The 13932-nt window shown below is 39.0% G+C and overlaps 1 protein-coding gene across 6 annotated transcripts in view; it reads right to left on the reverse strand.

Annotated features, from left to right (window-relative positions):
• Positions 1-268: 268 nt before the first annotated feature.
• The window catches only part of dtnbb (dystrobrevin, beta b), a 41108-nt gene continuing 27444 nt past the window's right edge, over positions 269-13932 (reverse strand). For 5 of the 6 annotated variants that reach the window (XM_042500978.1, XM_042500980.1, XM_042500975.1 and 2 more), the window contains 9 exons: positions 12460-12550; positions 10847-10935; positions 9550-9663; positions 7382-7478; positions 7023-7043; positions 4906-5065; positions 3450-3539; positions 3198-3251; positions 269-2184 (listed from right to left, as the gene is read on the reverse strand). In XM_042500978.1, the coding sequence (XP_042356912.1) occupies positions 2159-2184; positions 3198-3251; positions 3450-3539; positions 4906-5065; positions 7023-7043; positions 7382-7478; positions 9550-9663; positions 10847-10935; positions 12460-12550 (742 nt within the window). In that variant the 3' untranslated portion in view covers positions 269-2158. Of the gene's footprint in view, positions 2185-3015; positions 3040-3197; positions 3252-3449; positions 3540-4905; positions 5066-7022; positions 7044-7381; positions 7479-9549; positions 9664-10846; positions 10936-12459; positions 12551-13932 lie in introns of all 6 variants that reach the window. The other variant, XM_042500979.1, reaches the window with a different exon arrangement.

Genomic DNA, 13932 nt, shown 5'->3' on the forward strand with positions numbered 1-13932 from the left:
GTAACTTAGTGAGTGTGTTTACGTGCACACAGTATTCTGGACACCAGCTGTTATTCCTGGTTACAGTCTGACAGGGGATATGTTTTTTAATGTGCATCTTTGCACAATAATAACATATCCCTTCACGTATTCCAAGAAAGAATATATGACAGCTGCAACTAATTTTTATTTTTGTGTGATTAAATAAATAGTTCAACACTTTGTGATGAAGCTTATTTACTTTCTTGACAAGAGTTAGATGAGAAGATCAATAACACTCTCAAGTCTGCAAGTAAATGTAAAACTACAACCAGCAGCTGGTCAGCTTAATTTGGCGTGAAGACTGGACACATGGAGAAAGAGCTAGCCTGGCAATATCTCCGTTGTTTAGTCTGTATAAAAACAAAATGGAAGAACGACAACATTGTGGTTTTGTCTGTCATCTCACTTTAACAACAGATAGTCAGCGCATAAGGCGCCCACTAGCTTTGTACAAAGGCTGTGTTCTTGCTGCAGTGGCCACAGGTTTGACTCCAACCTTGGCCCTTTGCCCCCCTCTCTCCCTCTTTCAAGCTGAATCTGTCCTGTTGATTAAAGGTCAAAAGTCCCCCAAAATAATCTTTAAAAAAAAGAAAAGAATATTAAATAAGCTCAATCCTGATTATCATATTTGGTTCTTTGGCAGAAGCACAGATTTTTGCTTAGTATCTTGTTGCATAAGGGGTCGGCGGATAGCTTTAGCAACAAAAATACTTGGTTACAGTTAGGAAACGATCGTGGATGATGTTAGTTATGTCAGTAGACTCACACTAATAAGTGAAGTGTCAAACGTTGACTTTTAGTTTCACACAGGACACAAACACTGGTCTCCTGGGTCAAAGTCCTGTGCTTGTTGGACCCATCCACCTTCTCTCCCAATGACCTGTAATGAAATTTTGCACTCTTTATACTATTTTGTTGCTCAAAAAGTCTAATAATAAAGTGGATGGGTTTACATTTGATTTGGCTCAGAGCCTGGTGCATCTCATACAGACGCTAAATTGTGCTCTATATTTATTGGCAAGCTCAAAAACAAGACTCCAGGAAGCCACTGTGCTCAGCCAAGAACTAGTCCATCATTTGACATCCTTTAAAACCACAACTTGTCATTTTTGAACTTGAGTTTTTAAACGAATTAAACAAACATGATATAACATGTTAATTATTGAGCTGTAGAGGTGCTGGTAGGTTGATTTTGTTACATCCGGACAGAGCAAAGCTAGCTGTATCCAGTCTTATGCTAAGCTAAGCTTAATGGCTGCTGGCAGAAGCTTCATATTTAGTGTACGGATATTAGCTAACTCTCGTTAAGAAACCAGATAAGCCAATTTCTTGAAATATCGAACTGCTCCTTTGCACAAATATGAGAATGGTGTCGATCTTATCTAACTTTCAGCAAGTAGGTGAATAAGTGTTTTTCCCAAAATGTCAAACAATCCTTTTCACAGAAACTGGAGCATATCCAGAATTCTGCTTTTTCAAACTTTAAAGTTTTTTTTTTTTAACAAACTTCAGAATATGGATGTGCAAGTAAACACACTCAGTGTGAATTCTGAGGCAAGACACTTCTGACACCCCAGCTGTCATCATAATCCCACAGAGAGCTGGCATAGCATGGTACAGTACCTAAATCCAAACATGAGTGCAACTTCATGCAAAAAGAAACAAAAAATAAACAAAAACAAAACAAAAAGAAACTACGAGCGCTAATCATACAAAAGCAATAACAGGGAACATGTTGTCACCTTCATGTCGGGGCGTTCCCGTGGTCATGTGTTTACAGTATTTTATATACAGAATGATCTGCTGCTATGGAACAGTTGGGGGAGAAAGCACTGCAAGCCATTCCTTAGCAGTCATGAGGGAAATCATTGGGTAATTACAGCAGTTTTTGTTTACAGGACAACATACACACTCGCTAATTAGACACATCTTGCTACCTGCAAGGTGTGAAGTTTTTTTCACATAGTGAAATCCTGTTAGATTACAGCATGCATTACTCTACGTGCTAATGCCAGGGGTTGTCGTTGTTGGTGTTGTTGTTGTTGTTGTTGTTGTTGTTGTTGTTGTTGTTGTTACTGATTCTTCCCAGTTGATGACTATATGTCCTTACGGGGTGGAATGGTTTTTTCACTTTTCCTCAGTGCTTCTGTACTCTCAATGTGCCTGGACACACACATACAGACACACAGAAGAGCATATTTAGTGCTGCTGACAGCCTACGTAGTCTAAATTAATTTGCTAAAAAAGGCATAAAAAAAGACTTTGGCAATGTGCCATAGTGCTTTGCTACTTTGGATGGAGGGTTGTAGCAGACGCTCATTATAAGGAGCCAAACAAGTATTTTATTGGCTGATAAAGGTGTGATAAAGGTGCAGCCAACTCTTCCAGTCCAGCAAATAAAGAAACAACACTGTCATAATTGGCACCCACTACTTTTTGTCCAGTTGCAGAAAACAAATATACTTCAGGCAACTTTTTTCTGTAAAATTATTCTATACGGAAGCCAAGAACTACCCGTGGTTGCAATAATTTTAGTTAATTATCCCCTTATCTCAGGATGGCATTTTCTCGTGATTGTGGGTTAATTATCTCGTTATCTTGAGAAAACAAGCTGTAATTTTCCAAGATACAACAACAGCAGGTTGTTTTCTTGTGATGACAGTTTAATTTCCTCCTTTTTCAACATGACAATATGTCTTTTGGAGATAATGAAATAATTAACACATTAAATGGCCTTTAATTCTCTTTTGAAAACAGATATTTATCCTGTTAAATAGAGAAAACAACCTCCTGTTGTTGTATCTTGGGAACAACAGCTTATTTTCTCGACAATTAACCCATTATCACCAGAAAGCAATTTTGATATCTCGAAATAACAGGATAAGTAACTTCTGATCTTTAGAATTGAATTAAATTATTACAGGCACAGCTGTTCTCTGCTTCTGTACTACATTATATATGCATAATATAATATTAATTAATTGTAATTCCTACTTTTTGTTGTTCATTCTGCTTCGGCTGAAAAAAAAGAAGGAAATACTGCATGTTTATGTTTTGGCTAATCTTTATGATCACAAATAATTCTGCATTATGTTTCTCGTTGGCATACTCTTTATACAGTTTGAATGGATCTGAATGATTAAAGTAGGAAATTATTGGCATGCACTTAAACTTACCTCTGTCCCCACCGTTCCTCATGTTGGTCTCCTCTTCAACTCCCCCATCATCAACTTAAAAAAAATAAAACTTAAGATTTTTAGTTTTTTTGGTGACTACTGTATGTAAAAAGCAGGTAGCAGGTGTGAGAATAACAAACGTGCAAAAAAACATTTTTTGTGTGTTAAATGCCAGGAAACAAAACAGTCTTAAACAAAACATAGTCCAGATGATAAAACGGACTCAAACCATGAAAAGTGTAACAGACTAACCTGAGTGGAGCTCTTTCACCAGTGATGACATGGTGTTTGTGATTGAGTCAGCAGCAACTAATAGATCATTCCGAAGATTTCTAGGTACACCTAAAAAACAGAGACATTTTTGAATCAAATCAAAAACACACACAGTTTCTGGTCTTGCAGTGTAACTATACTAAAGTGTACACAGGCAGCTGAAGTGCATACCCTGGTGACAGTGGTAGAATAAGTACTGAAACCCTTTACATTAAAGAAAAAGTAGTAAGCCACAGGCTAAAGATACTCCGTTAAAAGGAAAGTCCAAAATTCAAAAGGTTACTTCAGATAAAGTACAGAGGCATTATCAACAAAATACACGTAAGGTATTAAAAGTGAAATAACTGAGTATGCAGTGTGGCGCCTTTCACAGTGTTATATTGCTCTTGAATGTTTTATTATTGTATTTTTAACATAAATGAATACATTTAAGAGCATTTTAATGTTGTAGTTTGTTAATCTGGAGTCAGTTTTAGATACGATGTATACAACTGTGAACATTGCATCATATCATGTAAGCATTTTTTGTGTTTTGTTTTCAATTTAAAAGGAACTAATTACTCTAAAATAAATTAAATGTGCATTAATATTCCCCTCTGAAAAGTAGTTGACTAGAAGTATAAAGTAACTTAAAGTGGAAGTACACAAATAAAATACAAGTATGTTTAAGAATTGTACTTCAGTGCAATACTTGACTGAGTGTATTTAGATGCATTTTACCACTGCCTAGTGGTAGAATCACTGCATAATTGTGGGAAGTATCAAAGTATCATCTGATTTTTTTTTTAGGTAAGCTTGTGATCCAGTTCGCTCTTACAGAAAAAAACAGCCATATAGGTTGACTCTGCAAGCAGCTTTTTGTAACCCATACTTCTGTTTATTGTTAGGCAGCACACTCTACTGGCTGTAGTAATTATTACGGTAGCAGACTGGGAAGTGAGTTGAGGAAGTATTAAAAGCGACAAAGTTTTTGTAATGTTGTAAAAAGATGGAAGAAGTTCCTGTAAATCGTACAAGAAGAATAGTGAATTGGTCAAACAAGCACAGGACTTTCACCCAGGAGACCAGCGTTTGTGTCTCAAAGTCAACGTTAACTTTTGTTAATAACTAAGTATCATATTAAGCTTGTATGTGTAGCATACTACGCTACTGACACGTGACCTGACACATGTGACATCTGTCATGTGAGATACATTTTGTTAATATTGATAACGAAAGTATTAAACAATCATGTTCTATCTTAACCGAACCACTGAGTTTTATATCATCACCATGACCGTAAATGTGGCTTTGGAAGTCAGTGGAAATCAATGTTGTTTCGGGATGACAGCGCATTGTATAAGCACTATTCAAAAACATTAATTTTCTAAATGATGTCTTCAAAAATATTAGTCCATATAATGTAAATAGCTACTACTTTTAGGTGCAAACTCACCCTGAGCAAAGGCCTCAAGCACATCCCCTCCCACTCCTGCCAGGCAGTCCTGTGGTGTGTGAGTTGGCGTGGACCCAGCCGAGGTGGAGCGGATGGGCATGGGCATTGAGCAGCCCGCACCGTGACTGGGTGAGGAATGAGGGGAGCTTCCAGACTGGGACTGTAACATAAAAGCACCCATGTTAGTTACAGTATCATCAGCAAAAGATGAAGCCTGTAGAAGTTGGCATTTGCTGCACTGTGGGCTATGTAATAGCTCAGTATTTCGAGAATTGTGCTTATTTGCACTATTGCTAAGAGTGAGATAAGAAGATTGACACCACACTCTTGTCTATATGGAACTGAAATTTGGTGTTTTCACACTTCTTTCTTTTAATGGAAAGCAAAACAGATACAACATGAAAATTACTGAGCTTTTGAGTTCCTGGTATGGAGATTTTGTTACCTTCAGATAGAACCAGACTAGCTGTTTACCCCTTATTTACTTTCTTTATGTTAAACTACACTACCCAATGTGGCATCATATTTACTGTACGTAAATAAAAGTGGTCTGCCTTCGCCAGAATTTTCCCAAAATCGGCAACTTTCCTTTAAACTAAAGTTTTGGCCTCCTGTAATAAGATAATAAAGCAATTTTCATGACTTTTTAAAAGTATTCATAAGTAATCATAGATGTAGGTTTTTGGGAGGACGCAGGGTACACATCCCCCTAAAAATTTAGATTATGTGCTCCACCCCTTTAAGAAAAACATGAAGGTAGCAGAGGACTTTTATTTTGACAAAATTAAAATCATTTATAATAGTGAAATAAATGGTGCCTGTCTTTATGCTATGCTATCTGGTGTAGCTTCATACATGTCAAGACAGTGGTCTCTCTTGGCCACAAATTATATTTTCCAAAAATGTCCAACTATTCCTTTAAACTCAAGTTTAGTCATCTCATAATACATCAGACAATATGCCTATTTTCATGACTTTTTAAAAAATCTCAATAATAATTTGACACATCTCAATCTCAATCTCAATCATTTGTGAAAGTTAGTCTTAAAACATGTTTATGAGTTGGCCATGATCTTGACTTGCAGCAGCAAATCCGTGCTATATCAGTAAAGACTGACGTACGTATATACACATTTTTTGTCTTTGACCATGGCAGGTGCAAAAAGACTAGCTGACTAATGTAACTGGGCATCTTTTTGCTAGGGCATAGTTATCAAATAACATGGCATATTTGGTTATTTTCATGACATACTGGCCAATCTTCCATCTGCAAGCCTTTAGTAAATCTGTGCCTCTGATAGAGAGAAAAAATCCAGTTAATCTCTACATCAACAAGCCAATTCTGGAACAACTGCATTTCAATGGAAGAGACCGTATTGCAACCACAGATTGCAGCTTTGGGAAGAGGCGACCTTTTTGCATCTAAAGGTGACTTTTATTAAAACAAACACAGACACAGATGTGACCAAAAGAACTTAATCCTTTTAGGGAGAACAAACAAAAGCAATGGTTTAAAGGCAAGAAAACCTCCTGGTAATCCTATAGTGGCTGGCTATACTCTGTGTGTCTATAGTGCACCTTTACTGCATCGAGGGGGTAATGAGAACCATGTGTGGGTGAGCCACTGGGGCCTGTGCTGAGACCAGAGATATATCTCACTGAGAAAGGATCACTGTGCGTCTCTGGGACTGGTGCAGGCCCAGGTCGATGGCTCTCAGCCAGGCAGCAGATGGCCGGCCAGACTGCAGTCACATTAGAGGGGAGGTTGTTAGTGCCGATGAAAGGAGCAGGTCCCTGACATTTGGGCTAAGAAAAACACAGTTCTCTCAACTTGTTTAGACCAAGTACCTGAGAAAACTGGTTTTAAAGATTGTGTCGCAGTCTACAATTTTAGCTCCCCGAAGGTGCTACAAAGAAGTGTTGGAGTAGGATGAGATCAGTGTAACCCAGTTAGATAATGGAATCCCATTACCTTCCCTAACATCCCTCTTTAAAATCTATAACAAAAACTTCCTTCAATCACATCTGTGTGACCGGGGGAGTAAAGTAGCATTAAACTAAGTGCTGAGACTAGAGCCAGGTATTGAGCCTAGCAAACTGAATTAAGGGCAACTTACAGCCTGCTTCTGCTCCTCATCCTATCAGCCAGCAAGGGTAAGCAGTGAGAGAGAGCAGGGAGAGTGAGAGCAACAGAATTAAAGCAGTGGAAGAGGAAGAAGGGATTTGTGCATGCACCATACGGCACATTAACATAACTTAAGATCACAGCGACGTCTTAGTTTTAAAGAACCAAACATGCAAACATCTCATTTAATCAAACATGCAAACAAGATGTAAAACGGAATCCTGTAACTAGATTTACAACATCTATTTTAATTTAGTGTTTGTGCACCGTTCTAAAGTAGATTATTAATACGGATTTAGAGGCTTTTTTTTAATCACACCTGATTCTTCTAGAAACAGGTGATCGTCTTACCTTTAGCAGCCTCATGAGTCCCTCCAGCTGCACCATCAGCTCCCGTCTGCTCTCCTGCAGGGCCGACATGCGCCTCTCCAGCTCGTCCTTCCGGTGCCTGCAGCAGAAGTTTAGGGGATACATTCAGACGCAAGGGAGACACTTCTAGTACTTGGATTTGGCTGTAATGAAATACAATCCACAGATAAACGTACTTTTCTTTAAGAAAGTGAGTCCATGTAAGGTGAGCCTTGATTGGGGAAACCATTTCCATTTTTATGTACAGTTTGAGGATACATGTCTGTAATTTATTTCACAAAAACGTGTTTCCTGTAGGGTTTTTGCTACAGATGTGTGTGAGAGGTTTAGACTTACTCATGGGTTCAATAGGTCAAGGATCAGTTGAAGACACATTGTGTATTGAATGTATGTAGAATCATATCATTTGCATCAGCTCCTGCTGCTCTGGTCCAGTATAATAATATTTTTCTAGTATTTTTTTATCTGCATCAGTGCCACTTTTATTGTCATCAGTGATCTAAAGCAGGGATCTCAAATTATCAGCCCAGATGTGGCCCAAAAAACAATTTTAATAAGGCAAAAATGTGGATAATTTTCATTTTTAGGAGACACTACAGGTGAAACAGAAGTCGCCAGCTTCCAATTAATTATACTGTCCCAAACTGTGTATGTAGTGTTCAACAAAGAATGGGATAAAGACCAAACATGGAATAGTACAACCATAGCAAAAGATAGCACAATCAATTTCGAGCTTTGGACTTGTCTTGACCTAATGTAAATGTACCAGAAGATTCATATTTTAGATCTCAAATTGTCTGCCCAAGAGAGTTCAAGACATGCCAAGTGGAATACTTGCAACTTTAGCCTGTTGGATTGTTTTTCCTTTTTAGTACTGTATACATATTTCCACGTGTAACATGAGCAAGTTTCACCGTTACACTCCTGGTCAACATACTGTAAATACTTGTGACTAACTGAACTCTGATATACTGCGATGCACCCGACTATCTTTATAAACCAAAAATTTGGACCTGGAGCAGTGAGGTGCATAGAGAGGTGTGTGCACTTCAGAATGTATTAATCAGCTTCTAATATTACTCATCTCATCTATAAATTGAGAGCTGCTTTTCTCCAGGAATACAATCATTTACACTAAACATGCAGAGCAGTTTGACAGCGATGACGGAGAGCTTGGGGACGGACTAGTTGCTCAGCAAGTATAAATTCATAGCCTCTTTCAGGGGTCACTGTAAATCTCAGGCCATCTATTTTAGGTGAAGATTCTGGCTTTTTATCACCCTCTGGTGTTCACAGTGTGTAGCTGCATTTTAAAACCTTCAAAGAGCTATAGCAATCGACCGTCTGTTCTGTCAAAAACTCACAAACATCTGCAGACTGTAAACAGCTCTGCTCTGCTCTGTGTCCTCGGGCTGGATGAAGACAACATCAGAGCCGTCCAGCCAGGCTCCAAACACAGTGCAGTCTGTGATGAAATATTACTACTTCATAATGTCCTGGTATATAACCTGAATCACAAACAGCTTCAGTGAGCTGAAATGCTTCAAGACATGTTTGAATTAAACTGAGATAAATAAGAAGTAGAATAAATGTATCCTCTAGTGATATAAATGAATTTTTTAACAGTTTGCTCACCATGTTTTCTTAAAAATATAACAGACATACCAAAGAGTGAAAGAGAGGAATTCAAATTCACATCTAGTTGTGCTATAACTGTATATAATGACACAGCATAGTCAGTAATTAATGCTCTAAAATATTAGAATATTATACGATCTAAATCTTTGTCACAGCTGGTGACCATAAACCTTAGTGCTGATTCATTATTTAGGCCAGGCCAGACAAACAAGGACTCATTCAGGGCAACAAGTGCTGTAACGCGTCCTCTCACGGTGAGTCTCTTCCAAGAACTGAACCCAAGGGTCTCAGCATCCTGCCAGCATGACAAATGTCCACGCTGCTGCTGGTGGAGCTAATTCAAAAACACCCCCCTGAATTAGGAGGAGAGTATTTCTTCTTGAAGAATGAGTCCAGCCTACATTAACAGCCCTGAAGAGGTGCTTGATATCGTTAATATATGGCTTTTTCTCGCTGTTGTTGCGAGGAAGATGTGTTTGTAGGAGATGTGGTGGTGTTAGCAGTGATGATACCTGAGGAGCCGCAGTTCAGTCAGGAGCGTGGGGTTCTGCGAGGCTTTTTCTGGGGTCGGCTGAGAGGCCTGCTCGTGCTCCAAACGCAGCCGCTGGATTTCCTGCAGAATCTCCCTGAATAAGTTAACAATCCATCAGTGAACTAAACAGCTGAAAGAGTCAGGAGTATTATCAGAGAAATATACTTACAATAAGAGGACTATAAGAAGGTTTTGGAAAAGTCTACGTAACATTTTAATGTTGTAGCTGGTCGAGTTGGAGCTAATTCTGAGGGAACTCCAACATTTTGGGAAATATGCCTCTCACATGTCACCACTTTAACAGTGGCTTTTATGCCTTAGAACCTGGGTGTTTTAGAACAACCTGTCACCACTTTACAAGCACCTTTTATGCTGTCGAATGTGGCCATTTGTGGCAACCAGTCGCTGCTTTTCCAGTGGCTTTTTTGCTTAATGTCGGTGTTTTTTAACAACCAGTTGTTGCTTTACCAGCACCTTTTGTCTTGCTCTACGTTGGTGCTTTTCAGGGACCTGTTGCCGCTTTTTCAGCTGCTTCTGTGCTACAGTTTGTGAGTGTTTATTATCAACCTGTCACTGCTTTTCCAGCGGCTTTTGTGCTACCAAACACAAAACATGATCTTTTCCTTACCATTACGAAGTGGTTTTTGTAGCCCAGAAATGCTTCTTCACATTGTTTTTTTTAGTCTTGGGAATTTACTGCCAAGAAAGAATCTGGCACATCACCCTCCCCATTAAACCACAACATGCTGATTTTACAGTTCAACTTTTGTTTGGATAAAACATACAATATATAACATTATAACAGATGACCTTAATGCTGTGTTAACACTACAAGTGAGTCATCTTTGGAGCGCTGAAAAATGCTGAGGCCAGCTCAACTTTTATTTGTGACACCATCAGGCCTGACCGCAGTGACAAGTATTGGGCATCAGTTTGTAGCGTGGTATCGATCTTCTTATCTAACTCTGAACAAGAAAACATATCTCCCAAATGTCAAATTAATCCTTCAACTATTCTGTACAGTGCTGGATTGTTTAAATTTGTAACAATGCATAGTTTTTATGAGTTTATCATCTGTTAACTATAGTGGTCAGATAAATGTAGAAAATTCAAAATTTGCATAAAAATACTCAAGTAGATTGCAGCTACTTACAAATGATATTGAAGTGTACTTAAGTTAATTAAACTGATAATACTTCGTTTCTTTACACCATTGCCTACCAGCCAGCCAACCAACCAGAAAAACAATACTGATTTGTTTTTAAGATAAATTTTACCTGTTTTTGTTCTCCAGCTCTGCAATCAGCTGCCTCTGTTGCTTATTGGCATCAAAGTTGAAACCCAGATCTGTTGGAGGACATTGTTGCTGAAAAACAAAATTAGCATAGAAGGGCATTAACAACAACGGCGGGAGAACAAAAGTCAAACACCAACAGCTACCGTCTGACCACGGTGAGCAGTAATGACTCTCTGCTGGAGGCTTATTATGTTTCTGCATAAACAGGGAGCCATTTCAGCTCAGCACAGCTTTTATTTATCCCCCCATATAAGATTCAGACTGCAAAGTACAAAACCAAATAAACCCAGAGTGACCTTACATAGACATTATCTGCCTTAGAAAATTTAAAACAGTGAAATGCTCTTTGTGAATTGTAGGCTAGTTAACTTCTACCCCAAAATTTTTACATAAAGCTTCAAGGTTAGCCCTGACTGTGATCAAAGCATGTCCCCAAACGGACCAGGACTGAAATCTTAAGCAACTTTAAAGCAGATGACAAGTGTTTCTTACATGTATCAACAAACAGCTCAGTTGCCAGAAGAAAATGTTGGTATTGTGCATTTTTGCAAACCACAGATATGTTACATTTGTACGCAAAAAAGATGCAGCAGGATTCAGGGTCAACTTTAATTTCATTTCTTCTTAAACCAAAAAATGACAAATAACAAATCAGTGTTTCTGTGACAAAGTTTATGTGGCGATTGTCATCTGGAGGTGGAGGTAACATCTAAGCGAGACAGCTGCTGAGCTGCAAAACGCTGTTTGAGACCAACAAACAACAGTGATTATTTTTATTGACCAGTGGCCACTTTTTCAGCAGGTTTTCCGCCGAATATGAATCTTTTTTAGGAACTGTCGTTGCTTTTCCAGCAGCTTTTGTGCTGTTAAACATGGATTTTTTTAGCCACCCATCACCGTTTTTCCAACAACTTTTGTGCATTCTGCGTGGGTGTTTTCTAGCAACCCATTGCCACTTTTCCTGCAGCTTTTAAGTGGGTGTTTTTCATTCACCTGTTGCCACTTTCCTATCGGTTTTTGTGATGTTAAATGTGGATGTTTTTAGCGACCCGTCAATGCATTTCCTGCAGCTTTTGTGCTGCCGATTGTGGGTGTTTTTTGGTAATCCATTGCCACTTTTCCAGCTGCTTTTTTGTTATTAAACAGGGATGTTTTTCAATTTCCAGTCTGTTTTTCCAGAGGCTTTATTTGTTGGTGTTTTTGGTGACCTTTTTCCAGCAGCATACATGGGTGCCTAAACATAAACATACGTTAATCCCGGCGTTGTTCAAAACATAAAATTTCAACATGTTTGGTACATAATAACATACAAATGTGAACTATCTGTGGATTGCCAACATTTTTTCTGGTGATTGAGTTGCAAGAAAAGATGAACGACAAGTAAAACTCCTTGAAAATAAGAATACTTATCCCCACCCCCCTGACCCCCAATTATTCATGGCTGAGTATTACTCAATCAGACTTGTAAGTGTGAGTAGTTTTTACACAAGTTCTCCAGCCACAATGAAGCGCCTAACAATAACTTGTCAAAGCATTAAACGTGAAATGCGGGTTGACTAAAGCCCACCACGGGGCGTCCTGCGAGACACTCACTGTGGAGTTGCCCGCCTCGGCTGCCAGGCGGGCAGCGTAGCGAGCGATGAGGCGGTGCTCTTCATCTAGCCGACTGGGACTCTCCAAGACACTGCCCAAAGTCACAGACAGAGAAATACATCACACACACATTTGTATATACACAGCAACTCTGACTCTAGTATGACAAGCTTTTATATAAGTACAGGGGAAAGTTTGTAGAGTCAAAGTGATTATGTAAAACTTTATAATTGAGGTGACCTCAATATATGACACTTGGCTTTGACTCCAGTGTTGATAGACAGTCGGAGATAATTGGTCGTAACAATGAATTGAGATGGATAAGAGAGAATGCAGCATGCCAAATGCATTCGTGACTGTGCCAGTGCCCGTTCTGGCCATTTCTTCACTGACTGGAAATGTCAAATAAGGCATAAGACTTTTGATGATCATGGGCGTGGCATATGGCGTGGACAGATGACAGGACATATGCTGTCCCCTCTCGGCAGGCGGTCTGCAATGAAGAGTGAAGGAGAGCTGAAATGGTGCTGGGCTCCATCTAACTCTGACTGGAAAGTGAACGATGATTAAGACCATTAAACCCAATCTGGCTTCAAACCCACTGCATCAACAACCACAGACTGCAGCTTTGGATACCCAGGCCTTAAACACACAGCAAACCAGCATTTTAATCGACATTTGTAGTAAAATCTTATTCTTCTCAAAGCAGATAAAAAGCTGCCGATGTGAAGAGATAATTTTAGCTCCTCCAGCTCCTGCCTCGCTTGTTTCAAGGGTTTTTGTCGCCCTGTGATAATATCTGAAAATACTCTGCAGATCATTCGACTTGCTTCAAGATAGCGTCACCTGACTCAAAAAAACATTCTCTTGGTCTGCAGTCAGATTGTCAAGAAATGTGTCATAAAATGGGACACTTTCTAAATAATTTACAGTCTCATCCTCAGGCTAAAGTGTCTAGAGAGCCTGAGGTTTCTTGTAAAATTAAAGTAATACATTAACGCACTTTTGGGAGCTGCTCGGGTTGGCTCAGGAAGGGCTGTGACCTGAAGAGGTGTTTTTGAGCCGGACTGTGTGCCTGGATCTTTGGGCTATCGGTATAGAAGCTGCTCCATTGGGGGGTTTCCTGGCACCACCTGATGGCCTGTGCCAGATTTTGGACAAAGATGTATGAAATGCCTTCAGGCCCTCCTGAACTGGCATCTCTCCCAGACACTTTTATTTTTGTCTCACATTTGAAGATACTGCCATTGTTTTTTTTGTTTTTTTGTTGTTGTTTTTTTTTACTCAAACACAATATCTCAGACAGTACTGGTCCTATTTTGGTTGGAAACGTGAGATTTTACTTTTTAAACTATAATAATAATACTTTTTCTACAGTACTAAGTATTTTTCAGGTGTATCTGTACTTTACCTAAATAAAATGTATAAATTTACTTCAATACATTTACTCTAAGTATTTAGTTTCTTACTACA

The sequence above is a fragment of the Plectropomus leopardus genome, chromosome 14 (assembly GCF_008729295.1).
Source record: "Plectropomus leopardus isolate mb chromosome 14, YSFRI_Pleo_2.0, whole genome shotgun sequence".
Lineage (NCBI taxonomy): Eukaryota > Metazoa > Chordata > Actinopteri > Perciformes > Serranidae > Plectropomus > Plectropomus leopardus.